The sequence below is a fragment of the Salvia splendens genome, chromosome 15 (assembly GCF_004379255.2).
Source record: "Salvia splendens isolate huo1 chromosome 15, SspV2, whole genome shotgun sequence".
Classification (NCBI taxonomy): Eukaryota; Viridiplantae; Streptophyta; class Magnoliopsida; order Lamiales; family Lamiaceae; genus Salvia; species Salvia splendens.
The window spans coordinates 9,117,988-9,142,517 of NC_056046.1; the positions used below are offsets into that span (position 1 = coordinate 9,117,988).

General features: G+C 35.2%; 2 protein-coding genes across 5 annotated transcripts; one reads left to right on the forward strand and one right to left on the reverse strand.

Annotated features, from left to right (window-relative positions):
- Positions 1-4,491: 4,491 nt before the first annotated feature.
- On the reverse strand, positions 4,492-7,527 carry LOC121769284 (protein UXT homolog). 3 transcript variants are annotated; one of them, XM_042166034.1, is made up of 7 exons: positions 7,395-7,527; positions 6,592-6,694; positions 6,344-6,373; positions 6,068-6,169; positions 5,599-5,706; positions 4,978-5,032; positions 4,492-4,818 (listed from the first exon to the last, which is right to left on the reverse strand). In XM_042166034.1, exons 2-7 carry the CDS (start codon positions 6,681-6,683, stop codon positions 4,768-4,770), a joined length of 438 nt encoding a protein of 145 aa, XP_042021968.1. In that variant the 5' UTR covers positions 6,684-6,694; positions 7,395-7,527; the 3' UTR covers positions 4,492-4,767. The 3 variants fall into 3 exon arrangements, with proteins under 3 accessions (XP_042021968.1, XP_042021967.1, XP_042021966.1); XM_042166033.1 differs by having other exon boundaries at positions 6,592-6,832; positions 7,395-7,525; XM_042166032.1 differs by lacking the exon at positions 7,395-7,527 and having other exon boundaries at positions 6,592-7,384.
- Positions 7,528-9,433: 1,906 nt separating this feature from the next.
- On the forward strand, positions 9,434-13,395 carry LOC121769552 (ERAD-associated E3 ubiquitin-protein ligase HRD1B-like). Of its 2 annotated transcripts, none has more exons than XM_042166399.1 (8): positions 9,434-9,588; positions 10,284-10,828; positions 10,929-11,105; positions 11,274-11,423; positions 11,497-11,693; positions 11,945-12,101; positions 12,459-12,582; positions 12,981-13,395. In XM_042166399.1, the coding sequence occupies exons 2-8, from the start codon at positions 10,296-10,298 to the stop codon at positions 13,122-13,124; spliced, it is 1,482 nt and encodes a 493-aa protein (XP_042022333.1). In that variant the 5' UTR covers positions 9,434-9,588; positions 10,284-10,295; the 3' UTR covers positions 13,125-13,395. The 2 variants fall into 2 exon arrangements, with proteins under 2 accessions (XP_042022333.1, XP_042022334.1); XM_042166400.1 differs by having other exon boundaries at positions 9,456-9,588; positions 10,290-10,828.
- The last annotated feature ends 11,135 nt before the right edge of the window (positions 13,396-24,530 follow it).

Below are 24,530 nucleotides of genomic sequence, written 5' to 3' on the forward strand. Positions count from 1 at the left end.
CTGCAGTCTGGAGGAGAGAGAGGGCAACACAGAATGTGTCATTGGTTGAAGACGAAGACTGCTCAGAATTGAAGAATGAAACAGAGATAAAGTCACAAGAAAAAGTTGATCTGACTATAAAGCTCTCTGCCCTCATTTATACGCTCCATTTTTCATAAATTGACAACCCCATACATATATAATATGCAATCAATTTTTTAAATTAATGAGTTTCAAATTTCGGACATAAAAGAGAGTAAGTAGTACAACCTTTTATATTTGTATAGAGATTGAACAAAATTTGGATCCCACAAATTTTGTTTTCTGAATTTGGCTGATATTCGGTGAAAAACTGATTAACATGAAATTTGATGAATTTGGAGAAATGACTAGTGAGCAAAGAAAAGATTAATATAGTAGAGACAAAAGGCAAAAAAGAGAGAAGGAAATGGAAGAATTCCCCTTTTGTCTATTGTCCAAAAATTGGTATGCTGCCCTCTCTCTTACTACCTTTTATTTGTATTCACTTATTATAGGTTTGTACAACTTATTATGTCTCTAGCTTTCTTATGTAATTTTACAGTATGCTCAGAGAACTCTGCAAATAAAAGGGGACCCAATTGTATGCAAGCTTCAATTATAACCAGTATGTCCTTGCTTTCATTCATTTTAACTTTACTCTATACCGAATATGGGTAACCCAATAATAACCAAGACTCAAATCATATACACCAATTAATATCCATAAAATATGTTGATCTAATGGTTATAAATCATTCCACACGAAAATACATATTATTATTAGTAGTACATTTTTATTAGTCGAATATATATATATAAGGTGGTTATGCACTCTATAAAAGTGAGTTTGTACAATTTTAGCATATCAAATCCATTTTTTCCAGATTTTCATATATGTTTCGTTCATTCTCATATGGAGGAGTACTATACTTATAACAAGTGGTTCTCATTTATTGACATTTGAATTACTATGTGACAATGTATATGATATATTTTTAGCATCCAAGATGTTGTGGCTCGGTGATAGTACTTTCATATAATTTGATATGATTATGTTTTTTTTTCAATATTAGCAATGCAATATATTACCCTCCCACAATATAGATGTTACTACTCCCTCCGTTCCCTCATAGTTGAGGCGAAATTTTTCGACACAGAGTTTAAGAAAAGAATGTTGAGTGTGTTAAATAAATAGATAAAAAAAGTAAGAAAAAGAAATAGGTAGAGAGAATTAAGTAAAAAGTGAATGAAGTAAGAGATAATAAAGTAAGAAAAGAAAAAAGTTATTATATATAGAAATGACTCAATTATGAGGTAACTTCCTGAAATGGAAAAATGACTCAAATATGAGGGAACAGAGGAAGTATATTATTTAATACTCTCTTCGTCCCATATTAGATGTGACAGTTTCCTTTTAGTTGTACCACAAAAGATGTCACATTTCCTTTTTTGGAAAAAATTCTCTCACACATTAATTTAAGTACTATTTTCTCTCTCCACCTAACACACAAAACAACATCTCCTAAAATCTCTTGTCATTCTCCAACTATGTCATCTATTATGGGACAGAGGAAATAGTAAACATTAACTAATAGTAGTATTTTTTTTTCTTTTTTATTATTACTCAATTTCTTTTTTCTCTTTCTATTAATACATTCAATTATTTTTTCACCCTCTATTTTTTACACCAAACAACATTTTTTTATCACAAGCATATCTATATATATTGACAAAGTTTTATCCACTCCACGATACATCTATTAATAAGTAGGAACAAAATGTCAGCATGGGCAGAGCAGTTGACAACGGAGGGACAGATCTTGCTATAATGAGCCTGTGTTGCTATCGTGTAGTTGTTTCCATATCTCAGGCACAAGTGTGAGGCCTCGAGAAATGGGCGTCTGTCAGTCAGTGGGTTAGAGCCTCACCCCTTAACGGGCTACTGTGTACCATGATAGAAACCCCTCACATGATGTGAGCCGGAGTGTGGGGGCCGCCAAGGAGACGGAATCACCTTTTTGCTGCAATAAGTATGATCAAAAAGAAAAACAAAATAAAGGTGTTCCCTCCCTATATAGTACTGTATTTTCTTTTAGATTGTTCCACTGTAGCTAAGTCATATTCTTTTTAAGTAAAAAATACTCCCTCCATCTAACAATAAGTGTTACACTTTGTCTTTTTGGTCCGTTCCATAATAAGAGTTACACTTTTATTTTTACTGTAAATGATAAGTAGGTCTCACATTCCACTAACTCACTTCATTCGCATTTTATTATAAAACCAATATTAAAAAGTGGGTCTCATATTCCACTAAATTTTTCAACTCACTATTCTTTACTCCCCCCGTCCGCCATTAGGAGTCCCGGTTTACCATTTTAGTTTGTCCGCCACTAGGAGTCTCGATTCACTTTTACTATAAATGGTAGATACACCTAACTTTCCACTAACTCATTTCACTCACATTAGATTATAAAACTAATATATAAAAATAGACCTCACATCCCACTATCTTTTCTCACCCAGTTTTTTTATATTTCTTAAAACTCGTGCTGAACTCAAATGAGACTTCTAATGACGGACGGATGGAGTACATTTTTTAAAAGTCGTGCCCACAATACGAGTGACTCTTATTGTGGGTCAGAGGGAGTAACATCTTTTATTGTCTCTTATTTTGTTCTTTATTCATTTCTCTACCTTTTCTTTATTACTTCATTATTTATTTATATAATTCACTTAACATAATTTTTCTTAAATTTCGTGCCGAAAGAAACACATCTACGTAAGGACGGAGGGAGTATGAACGAATCAAACATGAACAACACTTAATTAATCCATTATAGAACATAAAAAAATGAAATTCCCAACCGGCAACGACAAATCGCGAAACGGGTATTGTTCCTTTTGCCGTAGAAGCTCCTTTTCGCTGCTGTACTGGTGCAGTACATCACCAATCACGAGGCATCAAAAATCAGCTCTGGATAAATATAAGCTGTTAGATGACATTCAAAACCATGGATGCAAGGGGACTACGCGATTCCCGTACGCCGCACTGCACGAGATTCCGTCCGTGGGCCCCACTTCGTCACGCGTCATTAGGCCATCCGCAACGCATTCCTTAGCCGTCCCTTATCTCGTCCCGGAGAGACGAGACGGATAAGAGACGGCGTTGCAGCCTTCCGCCTCCATCCCGTATCAGAGGGACAGCTCGCGAGATGTCTCGTCAAGCGCGTTGGCAACGTGGCGAGCTCCGGTTCGTCCGTGACGCCCACTCGCCGACCCGCGAGTGGGCGTCGTTTTTATCCGAAAAAATATTTTTTTTTAATTTTTTTAAAATTTAGGAAAAATTCAAAAATTAAAAAAAAACCCAAAAAATATATTAGCCGTTTATAGGCTTTTTTGCAAATTTATAATTTTTTTTATTTTTTTTAAGCCTCCAATCACTTCTATAAATATCAAATCATTCCCACAAATTAATCCATCATAAAAAATATGTTTTTTATATTTAAATTATGTATTTTTAATTTTTTTAGGATTTTATTAATGAGGTTTTTAATTTTTTTAGAATTTTAAGTTGTAATTTTATTTTATTTAATGAATTGTGTTTTTATTAATTAAATTTGTTGGAAATAAAAATAAAAAATGAAATTGAATGAATAGTTAAGGGATGAGATGATTAAGAGACGGATAAGAGATGGAGGGTTGCAGGTGCTGTCTCTTAGTTAAGAGATGGAGTAAAAAGTACAGCGGGGTCTATGAATAGTTAAGAGATGAGACGGTTAAGAGACGGATAAGAGACAGCATTACGGATGACCTCTTGCTGTTTATTTATTTCTTTAATTTTATTTTGCTATTTGAACAAAAGGAAAATAAAAAGGGTACTAAAATTCGAGCAAAACTGTGTTTGTACAAACGTGAAGAGTTATTCTTCTATTTTCGATATTTGTCTTTTTTTCATTAAATTTTTAAATGAATTTGACAGTAGTAATAAAACAGAGAATCTCAAGTCGCAACTGAAATTACAAATCAATCAACTCATATGTAGAAAACGGTACTAGTGTGCAGCTGTGTATGATCAAGACAACTATTGCAGCTCATACTTTTTTCTGACTTAATTCCATTTTTAAATATTTAATAAAATTTCCCACATTTAGAGGTTGACAATAATAACCCCACATCTTATTTATGTGTACAAAAATGTCCACGCATCAGAATATCTAAATGTCGTAATTTAGATTGAGCATAAATCGACTATATGATATTAGTCTACTTAGGTCAGTCATCTTGTTTAATTTTCTAAAAATTGAACAGAACAATTTTTTTATTTTTAAAGTGTAATTTATTTTATTTTTTAAAAATTTGATTAAACAATTTCACTAAGTAGTTACTACTAATATTTTTATTGCAAGATGTTCTTGTTATTCTACCTAATATTCTCCCATGCTTTTTAGTCAAACTCAAATCTATACATATTAACAAATTAGACACGAAAAATAAATTAAAATTTCACACTATCATCAATTCATGATTAAAATTCACTGGCACGGTTGAGCACGTCAGCAGGAAATTAACATAGATCCTTGATGATAAAAACAAAAGAAAAAGGAAAGGCATATGGCAGGTGTTTACAGAATACATTCTCCATTTCTCCTTCAAAGACTAGTCTTTTCCTATCTAAATTTCTCTCACAATCAAAATCATGTTTCACTTTTTTTTTATGCCAAAATATCTTAGTAACTCTGAACAATTTGATGTTGAATAGCGTATAGATTATAGCTCAGAATCTGGTATGTTGAGTAATTTCCTTATCGCTTCCAATGCCTGCATGGAACAATTAATGAAGTTATCAAAACTATCAATATATTAGGTTACGACGAGGTCATCTCATTTCTCCAACCTTAATTTCTTCAAACATGTTTTAGTTTTGCGTATAAACAAATGTAACACTTGGAAATATTGAGAAAGAGGCTGCATAGTTACCACTTTGATTTGTACTTTTATAGCTCCAATTTTGCCAGTGTACTCCTCTATTTGCCTACAAAAGCAATTGAAAATTAGCTTCCTTGCTCATTAACATTCAACAAGTTCATAAAAGATTTCAATGAGTGAAGATCAAGACATGACAACAATCAAACATCATGAATCCAGGATACTTATGCACCACCCTCACCCCCCCCCCCCCCCCAAAAAAAAGAAGAAGCAATAAACACCATTTTTCAATTTGAGAGAACAAGCAATCACTAGTTTTAGTGGATAAAACGTATTCCATCCAATTTACATACATCTGATTTTTCTTCTGTTATCTGTTCGACTAATAACAAAACACACACACGTAAAGAGAAAACGAGGCAGTCGACTTCAGTGGTAGAAGCAAGCAGAGAACTGAAGCAAGTTTAGGACCTTTTCCTTTTCAAACAAATGTTAGATGTTATATGCAAGTTTAGGATCCTTTTTCCTTAATTGAAGTCTCTAGATCGAGACCTGAAGAAAGTCACAGACATTTGTTGACAAAAATTCAGCAAGCAAGTAACCTATGTTTATAAGTGGCTCACAAATCATACACACATTAGGTTGATTCCATTTTACTAGACAATGACATACCTGGATAGTAATTTTTCCCTTTCAGCTATATACTTCAGAGCTTCAGCCCATGTAAACTCCACATAAAATCCATGTCCTACCTCAACGAATATATGCCGAGTATCTGGCCTGCAAATATGCAGATAATAAGAAGCTATTAATCTAAACCCCAGCTTCAATAAAAAACCATTCAAGTTAATGGCATCTGCAAATTCAAAAGCATAATATCCATCAATTTTCAGGGACATAGTAGTAAGTACTTTCTGTCATCTCCCTTTCGCTTTACTTCTACATTTATCTGTGTAATTCAGTTTTATTTAACATGTTAGAGGAGTCAGAGACTATCTAAAAGCTATTCAAATAAATTTTAATAGTTCCAACATCAAGCCCCTCAGCTCTAATACAAACATTTATGTGGCCGTGGCCACAATTAGGGAAAACTTAATAGCAGCGGTCACAGCTCAAATCACTAACAAGATGGTGAGCTTACGCTACAGCTTCCGTGTAGATTTCGGCGCCAATGTTGACGAGTGTCCTCATACTGGTCACCGTATTCTTCTTCAGATTCTCGATGTTTTTTCTAAGGTCAGAGCTACGGCAACCAGGCTAAGAAAAGCAAATTTATAAATAAACTAGCTAAACCATTTAAAGTACTAAAATCGTTTTATTAAACACCCTAATTAATCTAAAAATACTCTTCTAGCCTGAAATCATAGATGTAAATGACCAATAAAAGAGTAATATCTTAAACAATCACAAAGGATACAAAGTCTTCTGCCGCTCAAAGACCTTGTCCCTGCAAAAGTAGCAGAAGATATCAATCATTTTGAGACTTCTTTTTGGACTAATATTTCTTATGCAATAAAAGATGTTTCGTACGCCACATAACATAAACGAAAGGAAAATTTTCTTGATATTGAACTGATTTTACCAGACATGTATGCAAAAAAGTTGAAAAAGTAATAACAGAATCAGTTGCATTAACGAAATGAGGAAGATGGAAATGAGAAATACCGTTCAGCAATAGCACGCACAAGATTAGGTTTCAAGCGCCCTTCAACAAATTCCTCAAGCGTTTTGATTTCCTCTGATAGCTCAGTGCCCATGGCAGCCCACGCTACATTCAGCATTCAATCAATGTATCTCTAAGGCTAATTTTTCGAGGGGAGAACAGAGCGCACACACATGATCACAATTCCAATTGAACTGTAAACCGCAATTTCCAGTAGCATTTTGGTCCAAACCCTACCTTCTACTGCAGGTGAACGCTTTTGCTTTCAAAGTTATGTTAAAAAAATACGAACTCAATGAAATGTTGCGAACTAGTACTAAATTTCAAAGATTTGGGTGAAACCACCACGGCTATGAACTAGTATGAAGTGTATGAAATAAGTAATCTGGAAATTAGACCATCTCCAACCATTTACACCAAATTCAAACCCATTTTAGAGTATACGTCACACCAAAAAGTAGTTTTACTCCAACCATTTACACCAAATTCAAAATTTACCATATTTGGTGTTGTTCACAAAAAACATCAAAAATGGGTTTGAGTTTGGTGTATGGTGGGAGAAGATTTATACACCAAAACTCATTTTTGGAGTATGGTTGGACATGGTAGCTTAAATTTCCAGTCAAGGGATGGACTCGAAACGAACAATCAACAGTTGCAATATCCACGCCCACTTAGTGGCCAGTTCATATTGATTCCATGACATATAGTTCACAGTAGATTCCTCAATCAAATCCCAATTCTATGATTTTCTCTTGATTGGAATAAAACTTAATTGATTGGGGAAAAGGGGAAGGGGACTTACCTGTAACAGAAAGGAGAGGGACGGATTTTCCGGCGGCGGCTGGACGGCGTGGAGTGGGCGGCAGCTGCTGGTGCAGCAGAGAGAGAGAGAGAGAGAGAGAGAGAGAGCGTTTAAGGGAGACGGTATTTTTATGGTTAGGATTTTCATTTTTTTTATTTTAGTTAATTAGTTTCAAATATATAGTGCTAGATAAACTTTATTCCTTACTGTATCTCCTGCCTGACTTCTCCTCTAATTAAGGTGAGTATTTCTTTTGTTTTTCTTATTCTAATCATATTATCAATAAGTAAGAGATTAGAAATCACCACATTTGTGCATAGTTAATAGTTGAAAATTGTGCAAACATAGCAAAGTATAAAAACACAACTACGATATCATAGTGTAACAACGATCCCAAAATTCATTTTGGAATTACAAACATGTAAATTTACAGCCAACGGGTTTGGGTACCCGCAACCGCGGGTACGGGAAACTCGATGCGGGTATCGGGATTCCCGTATAACTATACGGGTCGTGATTGGGTAGTATAATATTGAACTTTTCTGGTTTAGGTACCCGCAAAATCAGGTCCGGATACCCGCGGGTACCCCCTTTCGACACCCCTACGTCCATCAGTAAATCTAAATCCAATTTAATACTCCATCTGTCCCATTAGAAATAAACGTTTTCCTTTTTGGTTTGTCCCATTAAAAATGAAACATTTCTAAATATGGAAACAATAGTGTCCCTATTATGTATTCTCTCTTACTTTACTATTTCTGCATTAATTTACAAAACAATACTATATAAAATCTTGTACCGAAAAACAAATGTTATATATTTAATGGGATGAAGGAGTATTCAATTTCAACCTAATGGAGTGGATACTAGTAAATTTTATGTATCAGTTTCAAGCTAATGGAGTGGATACTAATATTTTGTGCATGGTTATGGAAAAGACTATTACCCTAGATTCAGCGATACAAGACTCACAAATTGTTTCAAAATTATACTTAAATTCTTATAAAATTTACTTATATTGATAGAAATAATAAGAAGCTCCGAAATTATTCAGCGATACGAGACACTTAAAATTGTTCGAATATAAGTACATAGTACTCAAACTTATTATATTGATTTTATATTGGTTGAAATAATTAGAAGCTCTAAGATTATACACTGCTATTAAGAGCATCTCCAGTAAGACTGAACGTCAAATAGCCCTCACATAGCTTTCACACTGCCACATCATCAGCACTACAATTCTCCTGTCACATCAGCTTGCCACATCAACTGGACATCAAATAGCCCTCACATAGCCTTCACACTACCTATCCACATCACTAATAACAATTATATAATTTAATTTACACTCGTATCAACATACGGAATTTAATTTACGAGACAAATACGGAAAATTCGAATAATAATATTAAAATTTCAAAAAGTATAATAATTTAAAAAAATACATTAAAAAAATTACATTTAAAAAATTACATAAAAACTAACGCCGGTTTTCAAAGCGGTGCGAATGAAAATGACGTTCAAAGCGCGTATATATAGTGTTTTCAAAAGAAAAAAAATAAAAAATAAAATCTGACGCCGGTTTGACGCCGATCCGGGACCCACAATGGCGCCGTGAGGATCGGCGTCGGAACCGGCGTCATCGCGCGAATCGGCATGGCCACGCCGATTTTGACGCCGATTTCGCCGACGCCGGTTCCAATGGTTCGGCATCAGAACCGGCGGCGGCGAAAAATCGGCGTCGCGATTTTGACGCCGGCATTGGAGATGCTCTAATAAATAATACTCCTTCCTTCCCGGGCTACTCGCTCATTTCCTTTTCGGCACGGAGGTTAAGGAATGAGTGTATAGGAAAGTAAAAAATGACGGCTGTAGGTGAAAATTTTTACTAAAAATGGAAAGAGTACAAGTAACTTGGGACGCCCAAAAAGGAAATAAGTGCGAGTAGCTTGGGACGGAGGGAGTAAGAAAGAATTTAAGGACGGTAGTACGTACTAGTTACTACTCCCTGTATAAGGAAAAAAAAAGTAAGTACTTTATTAAAAAAATCCCGTGTTTTACACAATTTTTCCAGTGTGTTTCTTTTAGTTATATAATCGTAAATACTGTTATGTTATGTAAACACGTCATATCAGAGGTCTGACTTCAAAGGCTTTGCCCGAACTACGATCCCGATATCGGCGGCGATCCTGTACGTCTCCGCCTCCGATTTCAAGTTCTCTTCTTCTTTTTGTATTTTCTATTTCATTCTTTTAGCTGCTTCCTCATATAAATATCTAGTTCGATTTCTTCTGCACTAGATCCATCGATACACTTTTGCCCTAATTCTAATTTAACTTTTTCTTCTACCGGAAACCCCCAAATTGATGTTTGAGTGTCTGATGGGGCTGTTTTTGGAAAAATCTCCACACATCTGACTTTTTTTCCACTGTTTGCTGTACCTGAGCGCGGGTGTTAGTGATTAAGGCTGAAATAAGCTGAATGATGGGGAAACAATGGATTAATTTAACAATGTTCAGTGTTGTGCTGGTTTATTTATCTATTTATTTTCATAATTAGTACTCCATCTGTTTGTACTTTACACATGGTTTTGCCTAATTTGTTGAATGTGGTTGGTTGTGAATGCGTGCTGTGATGCTATCGGCAATTCCTTATTGTCTATGTATTGTGTACGTGGTGACGTTTATCCTATACGTGGAGTATAAGAATTTTTTTAGGAGAAATTCGATAATAAATGAGGTATTATAAAGATTCATACATCCCATATGTATAATAAAGATTCATACATCCCATATGTTAGTTGAAGTTTACGCAATTGTCGAAATTGAGATTTTAGATTTTGATACTCCACTTAAGTTTGCCTGATTGTGTGAATGTGATTGGCAGGAACAGAGCGAAATGATGAGGCTGCAAACTTATGGAGGGATTAGTTTAATAGCTACACTGGCTGTTATCTATCATGCATTTAGTAGCAGAGGCCAGTTTTATCCGGCAATGGTGTACCTTTCTACTTCAAAGATCAGTTTGGTGCTACTTTTAAATATGGGCCTGGTAGTTATGTGCATTTTGTGGCAATTAACAAAGAAGATCTTCCTTGGCAAGTTACGAGAAGCAGAAGTGGAAAGGCTGAATGAGCAGTCATGGCGGGAAGTCATGGAAATACTATTTGCCATAACTATTTTTAGACAAGATTTTTCGGTTTCATTTATAGTGATGGTTACTGCTTTACTTTTGATCAAAGCTTTGCATTGGTTGGCCCAGAAGAGAGTTGAATACATTGAAACGACTCCATCTGTTCCTAAGCTAGCTCATATCCGAATTGTATCTTTCATGGGATTCCTTCTCCTTCTTGATTGTAGCTTTCTCTACAACTCAATCAAGTATATCTTGGAAACCAAACAGGCTTCAGTTTCACTTTTCTTTGCATTCGAGTAAGTTTTTTTGTTGACTGACAGTGGCTTATTCTGTTTGATTTATGGCTCGAATACTATTTCTAATCTGTATTGTTATGGTGCACATTTCCTTTCTCAGGTACATGATACTGGCCACAACAACTGTATCAACATTTTTGAAATATATATTCTATGTCAGTGACATGCTTATGGATGGACAATGGGAGAAGAAGGCTGTTTACACCTTTTACTTGGAGCTTGCTCGAGACTTGCTTCACTTGACTATGTACATGTGTTTCTTCCTCGTCATTTTTGTGTAAGAAAATTTTAAGCTTTAATTTTCTATTGATTTAAAACTTTTTAGCTTAGTGTTATGGTTGGCTAATCAGTAAAAGTAACATGGATGCTTCATATCAAAATTTCTTAGTGCAATCTTATTCAAAAGATGTTCAGTGATATCAAATTTGCTATTTTCTTTCTTTAGGAACTATGGTGTGCCTCTTCACTTGATACGGGAACTGTATGAGACTTTCCGTAACTTCAAAATCCGTATTGCTGACTATCTACGCTATCGGAAGATTACTTCAAATATGAATGATCGTTTCCCTGATGCAACATCTGAAGAGATCAACTCGTGAGTTATTTACTGCTTGGTGGAACTAGCTGGATTTCTACTTTTACTCTACTTCACATCTTTTGATTTTCAGGAGTGATGCAACCTGCATTATTTGCCGAGAGGAGATGACTACTGCAAAGAAACTTCTATGTGGGCATCTCTTTCATGTCCACTGCCTCAGGTCATGGTTAGAAAGACAAAATACATGCCCTACATGCAGAGCACCTGTTGTACCACCTGAACATGGGATGAGTACTACTGGAACGAGGTCTGGTGGTCAACAACAAGGTATAATGTTTTGAGTCTGTGTTGTTAAGCTCCTACTATCCCTTGCTAGAGCAATAGAGCTTCATCTGTGTTAAGCACTGAGCATTTGGTTAGACTTTTCTGCATTTCTCAGTGTTTCAATTTAGGATCAATGAAGCTTACTGGTGATGATTCTATTATAGAAAAATATGGTGCCATCTTTTGGTTATGCTTCATATGAAGGAATGCAATGAACCTTTACAAACCACTTACTAACTTTTCAGTGGGTACAGGAACTAGCGCTACTGGTACATCATCTCAAGGCTCTGTCAGTTCTGGTGAGGCAAATGGTAATATCAGTCAGCATCAGGCTAGACTCCAAGCTGCTGCTTCTGCTGCATCTATGTATCAGACGTCTTTTGTGTATCCTTCTCCAAGTACTCTAGCATGGTATGCATTGTTTTACTGTTTACAAATTATTAGATTTCTTCCATAGTTCTTATTAGCTTCTTATTCACACTGTTGCTTCGTAGTCAAAACTGTGAGGCATGGAAATTCATGTTTTTTTTTCTGAATGTTGGACTTGTAGAATTTCATTGTTTCGTGTTTTGGGCTATTATAAGGTCATAGACCGTACATTGCGTTATAGTTTGAGCGACACATTGCTTTTGGAATGTCACTTGTACCACTTATGAGGAGGAATCATATTGATTGCGTGGGTAGTCTTGCCTGCAAGGCTGCAAGTGTTCTCTAACAGGAAAAATGAATATGGCAAATAGTTAGCATTTGTTATCTCCACTATTGCAGGTCGCCTGGACATACCGTACCTCCTCAACCATTTGGACCTTCCGGCCCCAATATGACAGCTAATGATAGTGCATCAGCCTCTCAACAGGATATAAAAGTAAAATTAATTGAGCGCCAGATTGAGGTATATATAACATTATTTTCCTGTCAAATACAATGTTTACTTTCTTTGTGGAGGGCTTGAACAATAACATTATTGAGATAAATTGCTTCAAGCTACCATTTTTTTAAGATTAAGTTATTGCTTCAATGATTTCCAAGGTCAAGGATGTGATAATACTATATAAATACTGTTTCTTGCTAAGATCTTGTTTCATGATTAAACCATCTTAGTTACCACTGCAAATATGGCTGTCCCTATAGAAATCTCAAAACTTGAAAGCAGCTATCAGAGAGCAAATGTGACTAGATATCACATGCTTTAAAATTTATATGTCGATCACTACACCACTCTTTTCTGGACCCAGTTAATATAAATTAACTGCACCTTTATGATGTGAAATTTCATGTACATGCTTTCAGTATCTACAATGGCAGCTCCAGCACCTACAAGAATCAGGCAGTGAGAAGAAAACGGGCGCAGGAGCATCAGATATTAAAGGGAAGGCAGTATCATCACCATCTTCATCGTCTATTGTAGACTCTAGTGAGACGGGCAACCCATAGGCTGACTAACAGGAACCATGGAATTACATTCGCGGTAGCCACTATTCCTTTTTCGCCTTCACAATCGAACTACATCAAGTATTCTGTATTGATACTGTTTGAGAGTCGCATAATATGCTTTGTATCTTGATTGTTAGACTCCCTGCCAAATACGGTATGCAACGCAGTGTGAGTTAATCTAGGGCTTTTTTGCTCGTCCTGTATATACGGTGTAGTATACTACAGCATTCGTACTTTGACCCGATCAAGCCAATCTTGCTTATACTTCGAAGAATGCCTTTCTTGAATGATGAGGAAAATGTAGGCTATATAATTTGTCGATTCTCAGATCAGTAAGAATTATTTTTATTTGAATGGTCCTAAGAGAGAGTTAACTCGTTAATCTTCTTTGAGCTTCTTAGGTAATATCATCTTTAGTCTATATTAGCGTTATTATTTGTTTATGTTATTGTTTATTTTTAGCCTACATTAGCATTTTTTTTACTTTATTGTTTGTTTTGACCCTAGTACCTCATGAATTGTTGTTAACATCACTAATTTAACAAATTACACAATAATGGATGTTGATCTGTTCCTTTTTCATATACTTAGGTTAATAAAAAACAAATCAAAATTTTATTTTCGTGAGTACTACTATGGTTTAGGCTATATTGACATTTATTATTATTTTTTATATTTAACTTGATTCTAATATCTTAAAAATTGTTTTTAACATCAGCTCGAGTGATGTGAAAAAGGCGAAGCTCAGTGTTGGTTCATAAAAATGGAATAATCCCTAAAAAAATTTAAAAACTGGAATAATAACAATTGACTGTCGAGGATACATGGCTGAGCATAGCAACAAGCATGGAGCACATGCAAGCATATGGTGAGGATACATGCAGCTGATAAGAGAGAGTTCAAATGTTTGTTAGGAAACTAGCCGTTTGTGGCAGTTTCACTTTCGGTTACAACTGATGAAGTGAATCATCATTCACCCATCTTACCTTGTATATAGATAGCTTGAGTAGCTTTGTAATCAGTTGAGATTTGTAACAACACTCATTCTTGATCATCAATAAGATCTCTCTCTTTACCTTCGGTAATTCTAGTGTACATTCTTCAAAGCTCAAAAAGCCTTAGCTTAGTTCTTGTACGATCTTGATTCACAATCAACAATTGGCGCCGTCTGTGGGAATCGTGTTGTTGATCGTTCATTGCTGCGATGGCGGGACGACTAGAGGCGGAGAAGTTCACGGGGAAGAATGATTACGGCTTCTGGAAGATGAAGATGAGAGCGGTGCTAGTGCAACAAGGTTTGGCTGCGGTTTTATCTACGACAGAAGCAGAGGAAAAGGGGAAGGGGCATGCGCTTGATGAGGAGGCACATGCGAAGCTCGAGGAGATGCAGCTGAAGGCTCACAACGCAGTGATTATGTGCCTTGGAGATAAGGTGTTGCGTGAAGTGCAGGGTGAGAAGACCGCGGCGCGATCTTGAATAAACTTGATGAAGTTTATATGGCTAAATCTTTAGCCAATCGCCTCTACATGAAAATGTGGCTTTATTCCTATTGCTTTGCCGAAGATAAGTCTATTGTTGAGCAAATGGAGGATTTTAGTAAGTCCGTAGATAATCTTGAGGCGATTGATGTCAAGATCAGCGACGAAGATAAGGCAATTCTTGTTCTTAATGCTCTGCCGAGTTCGTACGATCAAATGAGGGATGCAATCCTCTATGGCCGAGACAAATCCATCACGTTGGCCGAAGTTCATGCCGCTCTTATGGCTAAGGAGCTGCAGAAGGGAGCTGTTAGGCGCCCAGATTCACAGGCTGAATCCCTCAACATAAAGAAGTTCAACAAGAAAAAGTTCAAGAAAAAAGTTTGATGAGCCGAAGCCTGATGCAAATGGAGCCAAGGAAACGCGCTCATTCACTGGTGTAAAAAGCCAGGACACTTGAAGAGGGATTGCTTCGCGTGGAAGCGAAAGCAGGCTGCTGAAAGTCAGCCAAACAGCAACGTTATTAGCATTGATGGTGATGAACCCTCTGAGGTGATGAATGTTATGGATAAAAGGGAAGGAGTTTCTTGGATCATGGATTCTGGTTGCTCTTTTCATATGTGCCCGAATGCAGATTGGTTTCAGGATCTAAGGAGCTGCGAAGGATCTGTTCTTCTAGGCAATAATATCTCTTGTAACATCAAAGGAATCGGCAGCATCAAGATGAGAATGTTTGATGGTTCTGTGAGGATATTGTCCGAGGTCAGATTTATTCCAGATGTGAAAAGGAACTTGATCTCACTTGGAACTCTTGAAAGGAAGGGTTATTTGTTCACATCGGAGAATGGGGAAATGAAAGTTTGCAAAGGCTCCGAGGTGAAGATGCTTGCTCATAGAATGGGAAGTCTTTACTATCTTCAAGCAACTGTGATAACTGGAGAGTCTAATGTTGCAATTAGCTCTGATCTCAGAAGCTGGCATCTGAGGTTAGGCCATGCAGCTGAGGGAACATTGAAGGCACTCATAAAGAAAGGGGCCATTGATGCAAGTTCAGATGAAATACTCCAGCCATGTGAGGACTGCTTGCTAGGGAAAGCCAAGAAGCTCTCATTTCCAACAGGTAAACATACCTCAAACTCACCTCTTGATTATATACACTAAGATCTTTGGGGGCCTGCACCAGTGAAGAGTATGAGAGGATGGAAGTATTATATATCGATTATAGATGACTATTCTAGAAAAGTATGGGTTTATGCGCTGAAAGAAAAGTCTGATGCATTTAATACTTTCAAAATTTGGTGCAAAGAAATGGAAACTAAGAAAGGAATTTCACCAAAGATCTTGAGAACTGATATTGGCTTGAATATTTGTCAAAAGAGTTTGATACTTTGTGTCATGAGAAGGGAATTAAGAGGCACAAGACAGACCCTGCTAATCCACAACAAAATGGAGTGGCAGAGGGAATGAATAGGACACTTATGGAGCGAGTTAGATGCATGTTGTCTTCATCTGGGGTGGAGAAGCATTTCTGGGCTGAGGCAGTAACAACTGCAGCTTATTTGATAAACAAATGCCCGGCCTCAGGGATAGGTGGTGATATCCCAGATGAGAGATGGTATGGAGGAAAGTCAGAGTATGTGAATCTGAGGCCTTTTGGGTGAAAGGCATATGCACACAAGAAGTAGGGAAAACTCAGTGCAAGAGCTGTGAAGTGCATAATGCTTGGCTACCCCAAAGGTGTCAAAGGTTATAAGCTTTGGTGTATAGATCCTAATAATGGAAAGATTGTTTTGAGCATAGATGTAGTCTTTATGGATGATGAAATGCCTCTTCTTCACAAAGAAGCTCCAAAAGAAACTAGAGCTGGGAGCAGTTCTGCAAATAGAGCAGTTGAAACTCAGTTTGAGGTGGAGACTGATGTTGATCCTGTTGAAGTTGAGGAGAGTCAGCAGCCAGATATTGACATTCAGCAAGGGCTATCAACACCTCAAAACTACCAATTGGCAAGAGATAGACCAAGGAGACAGAATGTGCAACCTCCAGCAAGGTTCTTTGATTACCATATGCTCTCTTATGCTCTGCACATAGCTGAGCAACTGGAATTCTCAAAACTTTTGTCTTATGAGGAAGCTATGAGAAGTCCAAAGAGGGAACAATTGATTAAGCAATGAAAGAAGAATTGGAGTCACTGATTAGCAACAAAACATGGATTCTGGTTGAGAATGATGAGTCCAGAAAAGTTATTGGTTGTAAATGGGTTTTCAAGATGAAAATTGAATCAACTCAGGCTCAAAACATCAGATTCAAGGCAAGGCTTGTGGCAAAAGGTTTTAACCAAGAAGATGGAATAGATTTCAACGAGGTTTTCTCTCCAATAGTGAAGCACAATTCCATTAGAGTCTTGTTGGCAGTGGCTGCAAAGAAAGATTGGGAGTTGGAGCAACTGGATGTAAAGACAGTCTTTTTGAATGGGGATTTGAAAGAAACTATATATATGGCTCAGCCTCAAGGCTTTGAAGTTCCTGGCTCAGAGCAGAAAGTTTGTATGCTCAAGAAAAGCCTCAAACAAAGTAGCAGGTAATGGTACTTAAAATTTGGTGAAAGTCTAGCTAAGTTGAGATTCTGCAGATCACTTTATGACAATTGTGTGTTCATAAAGAGACAAGGGAATAAGGCTCTTGTATATCTACTGCTTTATGTAGATGATATGCTAATATCAGGGTCAGATGTCAATGATATCAGCAAAGTAAAGGCTCAGTAAATGGCAGCTTTTGAAATGAAAAATCTTGGAGTTGCAAAGAGGATACTTGGGATGGATATAGTCAGAGATAGAAGCCAGAAAAAAGTTATGGTTATTTCAAACTGACTACATTTAGAAGATTTTGAAGAAATTCAAGGTTGAAAATATGAAGAGCACAACAACACCATTGGCAGTACATTTTAAGTTGTCAAATGAGCAGAAGGCAGAAAATGAGATTGAGATGAAGGTGATGGAGCTAATCCCTTATTCTAACATAGTTGGGAGTATAATGTACCTCATGATATGTACTATGTCAGATATAGCTCAGGCTATAAGTACAACAAGTATGTATATGTCAGATTTTGGAAGACAGCACTGGAATGCACTGAAATGGACCATGAGGTATCTGAAAGGGGCTGATAAAATGGCTATTTTGTTCACTGATGAAGGTGGAGATGAGCAAGAAGCGCTGATTGGTTTTTGTGACTCAGATTATGCGGCCAACCTAGATACAAGAAGGTCTCAAACTGGATATGTGTTCACTTTGTTCGGTTCAGCTGTGTGTTGGAAGTCAAATATGCAGGATGTGGCAGGTCTTTCAACAACAGAAGCAGAGTACATTGCTCTGACATCGGCTGTGAAGGAAAGCAAGTGGCTAATGGGTTTAATCTCGGAATTTGGAATCGAGCAAAGTGCAGTAACAGTCCATTGTGATAACAATGGAGCATTGTGTTTGGCTAGACATCAAATGTTTCATTAACGCAACAAACATATAGATGTCAGGCTACATTTTATAAGAGACGAAGTAGAGAGTGGCAGGGTTAAGGTAGTGAAGATTGACACTGCACACAACCCGGCTTGCACACAACCCGACTGACAAGCTCACTAAACCATTGAGCAAGGGAAAAGTTCGAGTACTGCTGCAGACTTGTAGGTTTGCATGTGATAGATTTCTGATCATTGTTATATCAGCCAAGGTGGAGATTGTTGAGGATACATGGCTGAGCATATCAACGAGCATGGAGCACATGCAAGCATATGGTGAGGATACATGCAACGGATAAGAGAGAGTTCAAATGTTAGTTAGGAAACTAGCCGTTTGTGGCAGTTTCACTTTCGGTTACAACCGATGATGTGAATCATCATTCACTCATCTTAGCTTGTATATAGATAGCTTGAGTAGCTTTGTAATCAGTTGAGATTTGTTACAACACTCATTCTTGATCATCAATAAGATCTCTCTCTTTACCTTCGGTAATTCTAGTGTACATTCTTCAAAGCTTAAAAAGCCTTAGCTTAGTTCTTGTTCGATCTTGATTCACAATCAACATTGACAAATTCAACAAGGAAAATATTCAATAATTGTAGTTTCAATCTATTCCTAAATATAAAAGAAAAATTAGTACTACAGAGAAGAGACAGAAAACTTTAAAGTTTAATCACACTATGAGTTAAGATTTGGGGGCCAAATGGTCCCCTTGGACGGTTGGACCTAATATAAGCTTCTGCCCATATTAAAAAATGATAATGGCTACGATTTAATTTTATTTTGGTCAAAGAATTTATATGATATTACTATTTCTGTGAAATATTCAACTTGTGGGGAAACGAAAAACAAAAATACCTTCTGGAAATAAATTGCAAGAATATATTTTCTACGCATCTTCAATGAAATGTTGAAAAGATAGTACTCCTAAATATTTTCGAAAAAAGGCTATCCACACTTTTCCAGCATTTCTTTTTTAATTTTCCATCCCCATGTCAATTTGAATTGCAATAATTATTTCCCCCTTCAAAAATCTAAAGGATTTCAATGAAATAATGAAATGGCAGACCCTTTTAAGTCTAAAAGGACCCAATTATTATTCATCAGCAAGATTTTTATTTCTGTCTCCTAGATTGAATATTACTAATAATTAGGAGGTACTGTAATTTTATGTACTCTACGATCATTTCCAGGCAAAATCTACATTATTGGTACTACCAAAAAGATATTATTAAATAACCAAATTGTTATAGATAAAAACAAGCCGCCTTGATATCTACTTTTTTAAAGGGGGTAAAGTCTAATAATACTAGAAAAGGGGAAAAAAGAAGAAAAGGCACAAAATTGAACATTATTCCTCTAAATTATTATCAAACATGTAAATACTGGAATATCCATGAAAGGATAAGTCATCCGAAATAACACTTTATTTATTCGAATTTATGCAATTACAACATTCACAATAAAATATTATATTTAGAAAAAACCCATAGTAATGTTACTAAAATTTCAAGAACCTTGAAATTCCAGCGGGCCCACCAACTCCAAGGTTGCCTAATCTTCTACCAGTAACAAACCTTCAGATATTTTCTATGAAAATGACTAGATGGCCTGTGGTGGTCCCCACTTCAAGCACACACAAAAAAAAACATTATAAAATCAAGAAATTGCCTAAAATAAAAAAGAGCAAAAAAAATCTAGATGTGATTAAACCCTTTAATTGATAATTGACTATTAACCCACTCCCATATGTCAAAGGTTTAAGATCTGTGATTAAGTTTGGGCGACAGCGACAGGTGCCATTATGACACCATGAAAGCAACATGCCAAGTGATTAGCTTACAAAGTCATTAATTAATGTTTAATCACTATCTTGTGTCATCAGATATCCCACCTAAGTTTTAATTAAACAAGACAATATTTTATTTTCTTTTGAATTTTGTTTTTGTAGTAGAAACTAAAGCTAACTAATTGGGAAAGAATATTGTTCTGTTGAAGAAAGATTCGTAGTGAGGCACATGATAATGATCATTCAGAGTGTGAAATCGGATTGAAAAAATATGGAGTATTATTATCTACGAAAATAAATTAAATCTAGCTACTACTAATTTAGACTTTAGGAATATCATTGTCAATTAGCCAAAAAAGTACATAAATATTAAATACCCATATGGTGTGTCGCATACACTATTGTCGCATTTCCTGATTTGGTATTTATTTAAACATTTGTGTATCTGAATTGAATTGTTATATTTCGATAAAATGATGAATAAATTCAGACTGTATCTGGATTTTATTTGAATTTCCCAACTGTCCATAACATGTCAATTTCATTTACAGCCATGATTGCCTAAAAAAATCATGTCTACTACATTTAACTGAAATAAAACAAGTTGTTTAGTCTATTTTAATTTCAAAAAGTTGTATAAATAAAAAAAATAGAGTATAGTGGATGACAACAAGGAAAGAATAAGAGGGCAACTTTGACTTTTATTTTGGATTTTTTAGTTTCTTATGGTAAAAGGTTAACAAAATAAATCCATAGTTAATCGGCCAAAACAATTGTGTCCCATTTTATAATTAATAAAGTGCTATTCACAATAAAAATTTAGGAAGGGACATCATCAATCAATTGAAAAAAAGTGGAATTGATCCAATAAAAATTAGTGCTATCTAAACTGACACGATGCACATTAGATTTTGCCTAAATTTAAGTTGTTTTTAAGTTGCCATGCTAATTAATTAAAATAATTACTGCAATCTTATCAAATGCTTCGCGTATGATAACCGTATGAATTTTTAAATATACTACAACATATCAACACCAAAATTTTGAAATATATTGTATGCCATTATTTACGGTATACGGTAAATCATGATATAAAATTAAATCATGATATACACAAATAGCAACGCTAATTTATTTCACATTCGCACGTAAAAGTTTTAGACGCATATGTAGAAAATCAACTTAAATGGAATCATATCTATCATATGTATCTAAAATAGGCCAACAAAGTCCACACGAATTTGTCTGATAAAGATGCAATAAATATGCAGTTAAAAAAGGATAAATATTTGAAGGGGAAGTTATTAATTGCGCAGAAATAAATATTTTATGTCTTGAATTATTGATAGATATCGGTGTTAGGCAATAGTTTTTTTATATTCCTTAAAAATTAATATTACGTGATCATCTCTTTAGATGGTTGTTATTAAAAAGAAAGATATTTTAAAAGGAAGATACTACTATAATATAACTGCTGCATGCCACCTTAATGTTCGATTATACTGAGAAATGGAGTAGTATAAAAGTTAGTATGTCCTGCCCATATTAAGATATCTTTAAAATACCATTGTCGTAGTTCTTAAATTTGGAATGTGGTAATAAATAAAAATATAGACATTATCACAAAAACTTGAAGTTATTATTATGGAGAAAAAAGAAAGTGTAAATCAATAAAGTGTTTTTATCTTTTAAACAGCTTTATAGTATTTGTTTGTCATAGTACTATTAGCAATGAAGATCTTTGCCGTTGAAAAAGTTTGACCTCCACAACTGGCAAATTCATGACTCCAAAATTAAATCAAATAAAAGTATATACACATTTAAGAAGTTACTCCACATTAGAGCATTTGGTAAATAAATACTACCCACATTAAGAAAATTGCATACTACTAGTATTTAATTAAATGTTAGTCTTTTTTTCTTGGGTGGGCCCCGGCCAGGGCCATATATGTTCGTTTTAATTGTTTCCCACAATCTTCCATATGATTTTTTAGTAAATAAAACTTTGATTATACATGTCCTAATTTTGGAGCTTTTTCTATAATTCTATTACTGATTGAGGAATGCTGAAGTTGTTATGAATTTGTAAATATTTATCAATGCCAACAAATATTATTGTTGACTTTCTATATCCCATTGAACTTATTTTCAACTCAGATATTATATTTGCATCCTCCGTGCCCTATCCATCGCCCACGGACGATCATGCAATTTTTGCATCCTCCGGACTATCCTCCGCCCTATTGCGGGGTTCCGGACGATGCAACACATTTTCCTTTTTTTTAAATTTTTTTAATATTTTCTTCTATATATATCACCAAATTTTTACTTCATTTTACACCTTTCACTCCACTCTCTTCCCCAACTCAATTTCTCTCTAAATTCAATAATAAATTCCGACGATTTTCCATATTTGCAAACATAAAATATAAAAAATAAATACTAATAATAGGATTTATCTTTAATTTGTGGTATTTTTACATTTATTTTTGGTAATTGATGTATTTGCAAACATAAAAAATAAAAAATAAATACAAAATAGGAGTTAAAACTATAGGGTGGGCTATAGGGCGTCCCACTGCAGGTGGATGGGGTGGAGGAAAAAATGCTGATGTGGCGAAGTATAGGGCGCCCCATTCTGAATGCTCTAAGAAATTGTTTGACTTTGTATTAAATGGAAGTGTGTATTTAATGTCTATTTTTTGAAAGATTCCAATTGGGACAAGCTTTGTGGGATAGATGAAAATGTTAAAATGAGACAAACTTTATGAAATGTAATGAGTATCATTTTATACATGCCGAAAGAATATAATTTATTGAGTATAAACATCATATTTACCAAAAATGCTTTCGTACATAAAATGATACTCCGGTCAGGGGCGGAGGGAGGGTGGGGCCAGGGGGGCCCATGGTCCCCACACTAATTCTTAAAAAACTTAGGGGTATTTTAGTAATTTCACAATAATTATAATTTATAATAAATATAATATTAGAGATAGGTTTCAGCAAAATATATATGAATCGTGCCTCTTAATTTAGCGTATTCATTCTGCCGTTCCAATCCAAGTCTGAATTTAGCGTATTCATTCTGCCGTTCCAAGTCTGAAATCTGGTAAACTAGAACTAGGTATATTCAAAACTCAAATATAATTCAATTAATTTTTCTACATAGGTTGTTTTTTTGTTTGGCTGCAATAATAATTCAAAGGGGGAGAAAGAAGATAGCTTATGTAATTCAATGGCTACGGACTACGGTGCTTGACATGGAAGATGAGTTTGTAGCTCGAAAAAAAGGAAGACGTAGAGCTGAGAAAATGAAGAATCCCTACTATTATCGAGTTGAGCTCTTTTGTTCTGTTATTGACTTGCAAGCTCAAGAGTTGAATCAACGTTTTGATGAAGTCAACACAGACTTAGTTTTATGCATGTCATGTTTTGATCCTAGGGATTTATTTTCTGCATTTGATTTGGAGAAGCTGCTTCGTCTTGCACGGTATTATCCTTATGAATTTTCTGAAGTTGCTTTGTCCGAGCTTAAAAGTCAACTTGAGAACTTTATTTTCGATGTGCGCATAGATGAAAAGTTTTCACAAATATCAGGAATCAGTGGTCTTGCTCAAAAGATGGTTTCTACAAGGAAACATTAAGTTTTTCCAATGGTTTATTCATTAGTTAAGTTGTCATTGATCTTACCAGTTGCCACTGTATCAGTAGAAAGAGCCTTTTCAGCAATGAAGATCATCAAGACTTCTCTACGTAATAGCATGGGAGACCAACTATTGAATGATTGCTTAGTTCCTTACATCGAAAAGGATGTGTTTGTTAAAGTTACCAATGAAACTATTATGCAGCGGTTTCAGAAGATGAAGAATAGAAGACAGATGTTATGATGTGATTGCATTTGACTTTTACATTTTGAACCTTATAATTTAATTTATGTAATTTTTTTTGAAGTTTAATTTTGGACCCCCCATTATGAAATCTCTGGCTCCGCCACTGACTCCGGTTATTAGGTTATCACTATAAATATGAGTTATCATATGATCATATTCATAGTTACATTTACAAAATTCAATGTACAAAATTTTTAAATGTAAAAATATAGGAACCTAAATAAACATGTTATTAAAGTTTAATGAATTCATTTACGACATAACTATAAACAAAAATCCACCGTAGTCCCAACTCTTAAATAAATAGGGAGTAAATTTATTACAACATTAATTAGAATCATTAATTAAAATTCTACTATAAAACGTGTACCGCGGGATTCTCTCACAAAATAAAATAAAAATGACCTCGACCTTTTGCTCTCTCTCTCTTTTGACTCGTTCACTCAATCTTATTACTTTAATAAAATATTATTGACGACTTAAACAACATTCTTTACATTATTACATGTCATGAATTCCATGTTAATTTTTTTTTCCTATTACGCGTCTTAATTTAAAATCTAAATCCTAAACTTTTCAAACTACATAGAAATCAAATCATGATCTGTTATTTTCACTTCTAACTGCAAAGAGACTAAAGAGTAACTACTTATACTTGAATTCTAAGATTAAAAAAAACGATAAACATCATATTTAACAAATTAAAAACATAATAAATCTGGACCTACGTAATTAATTG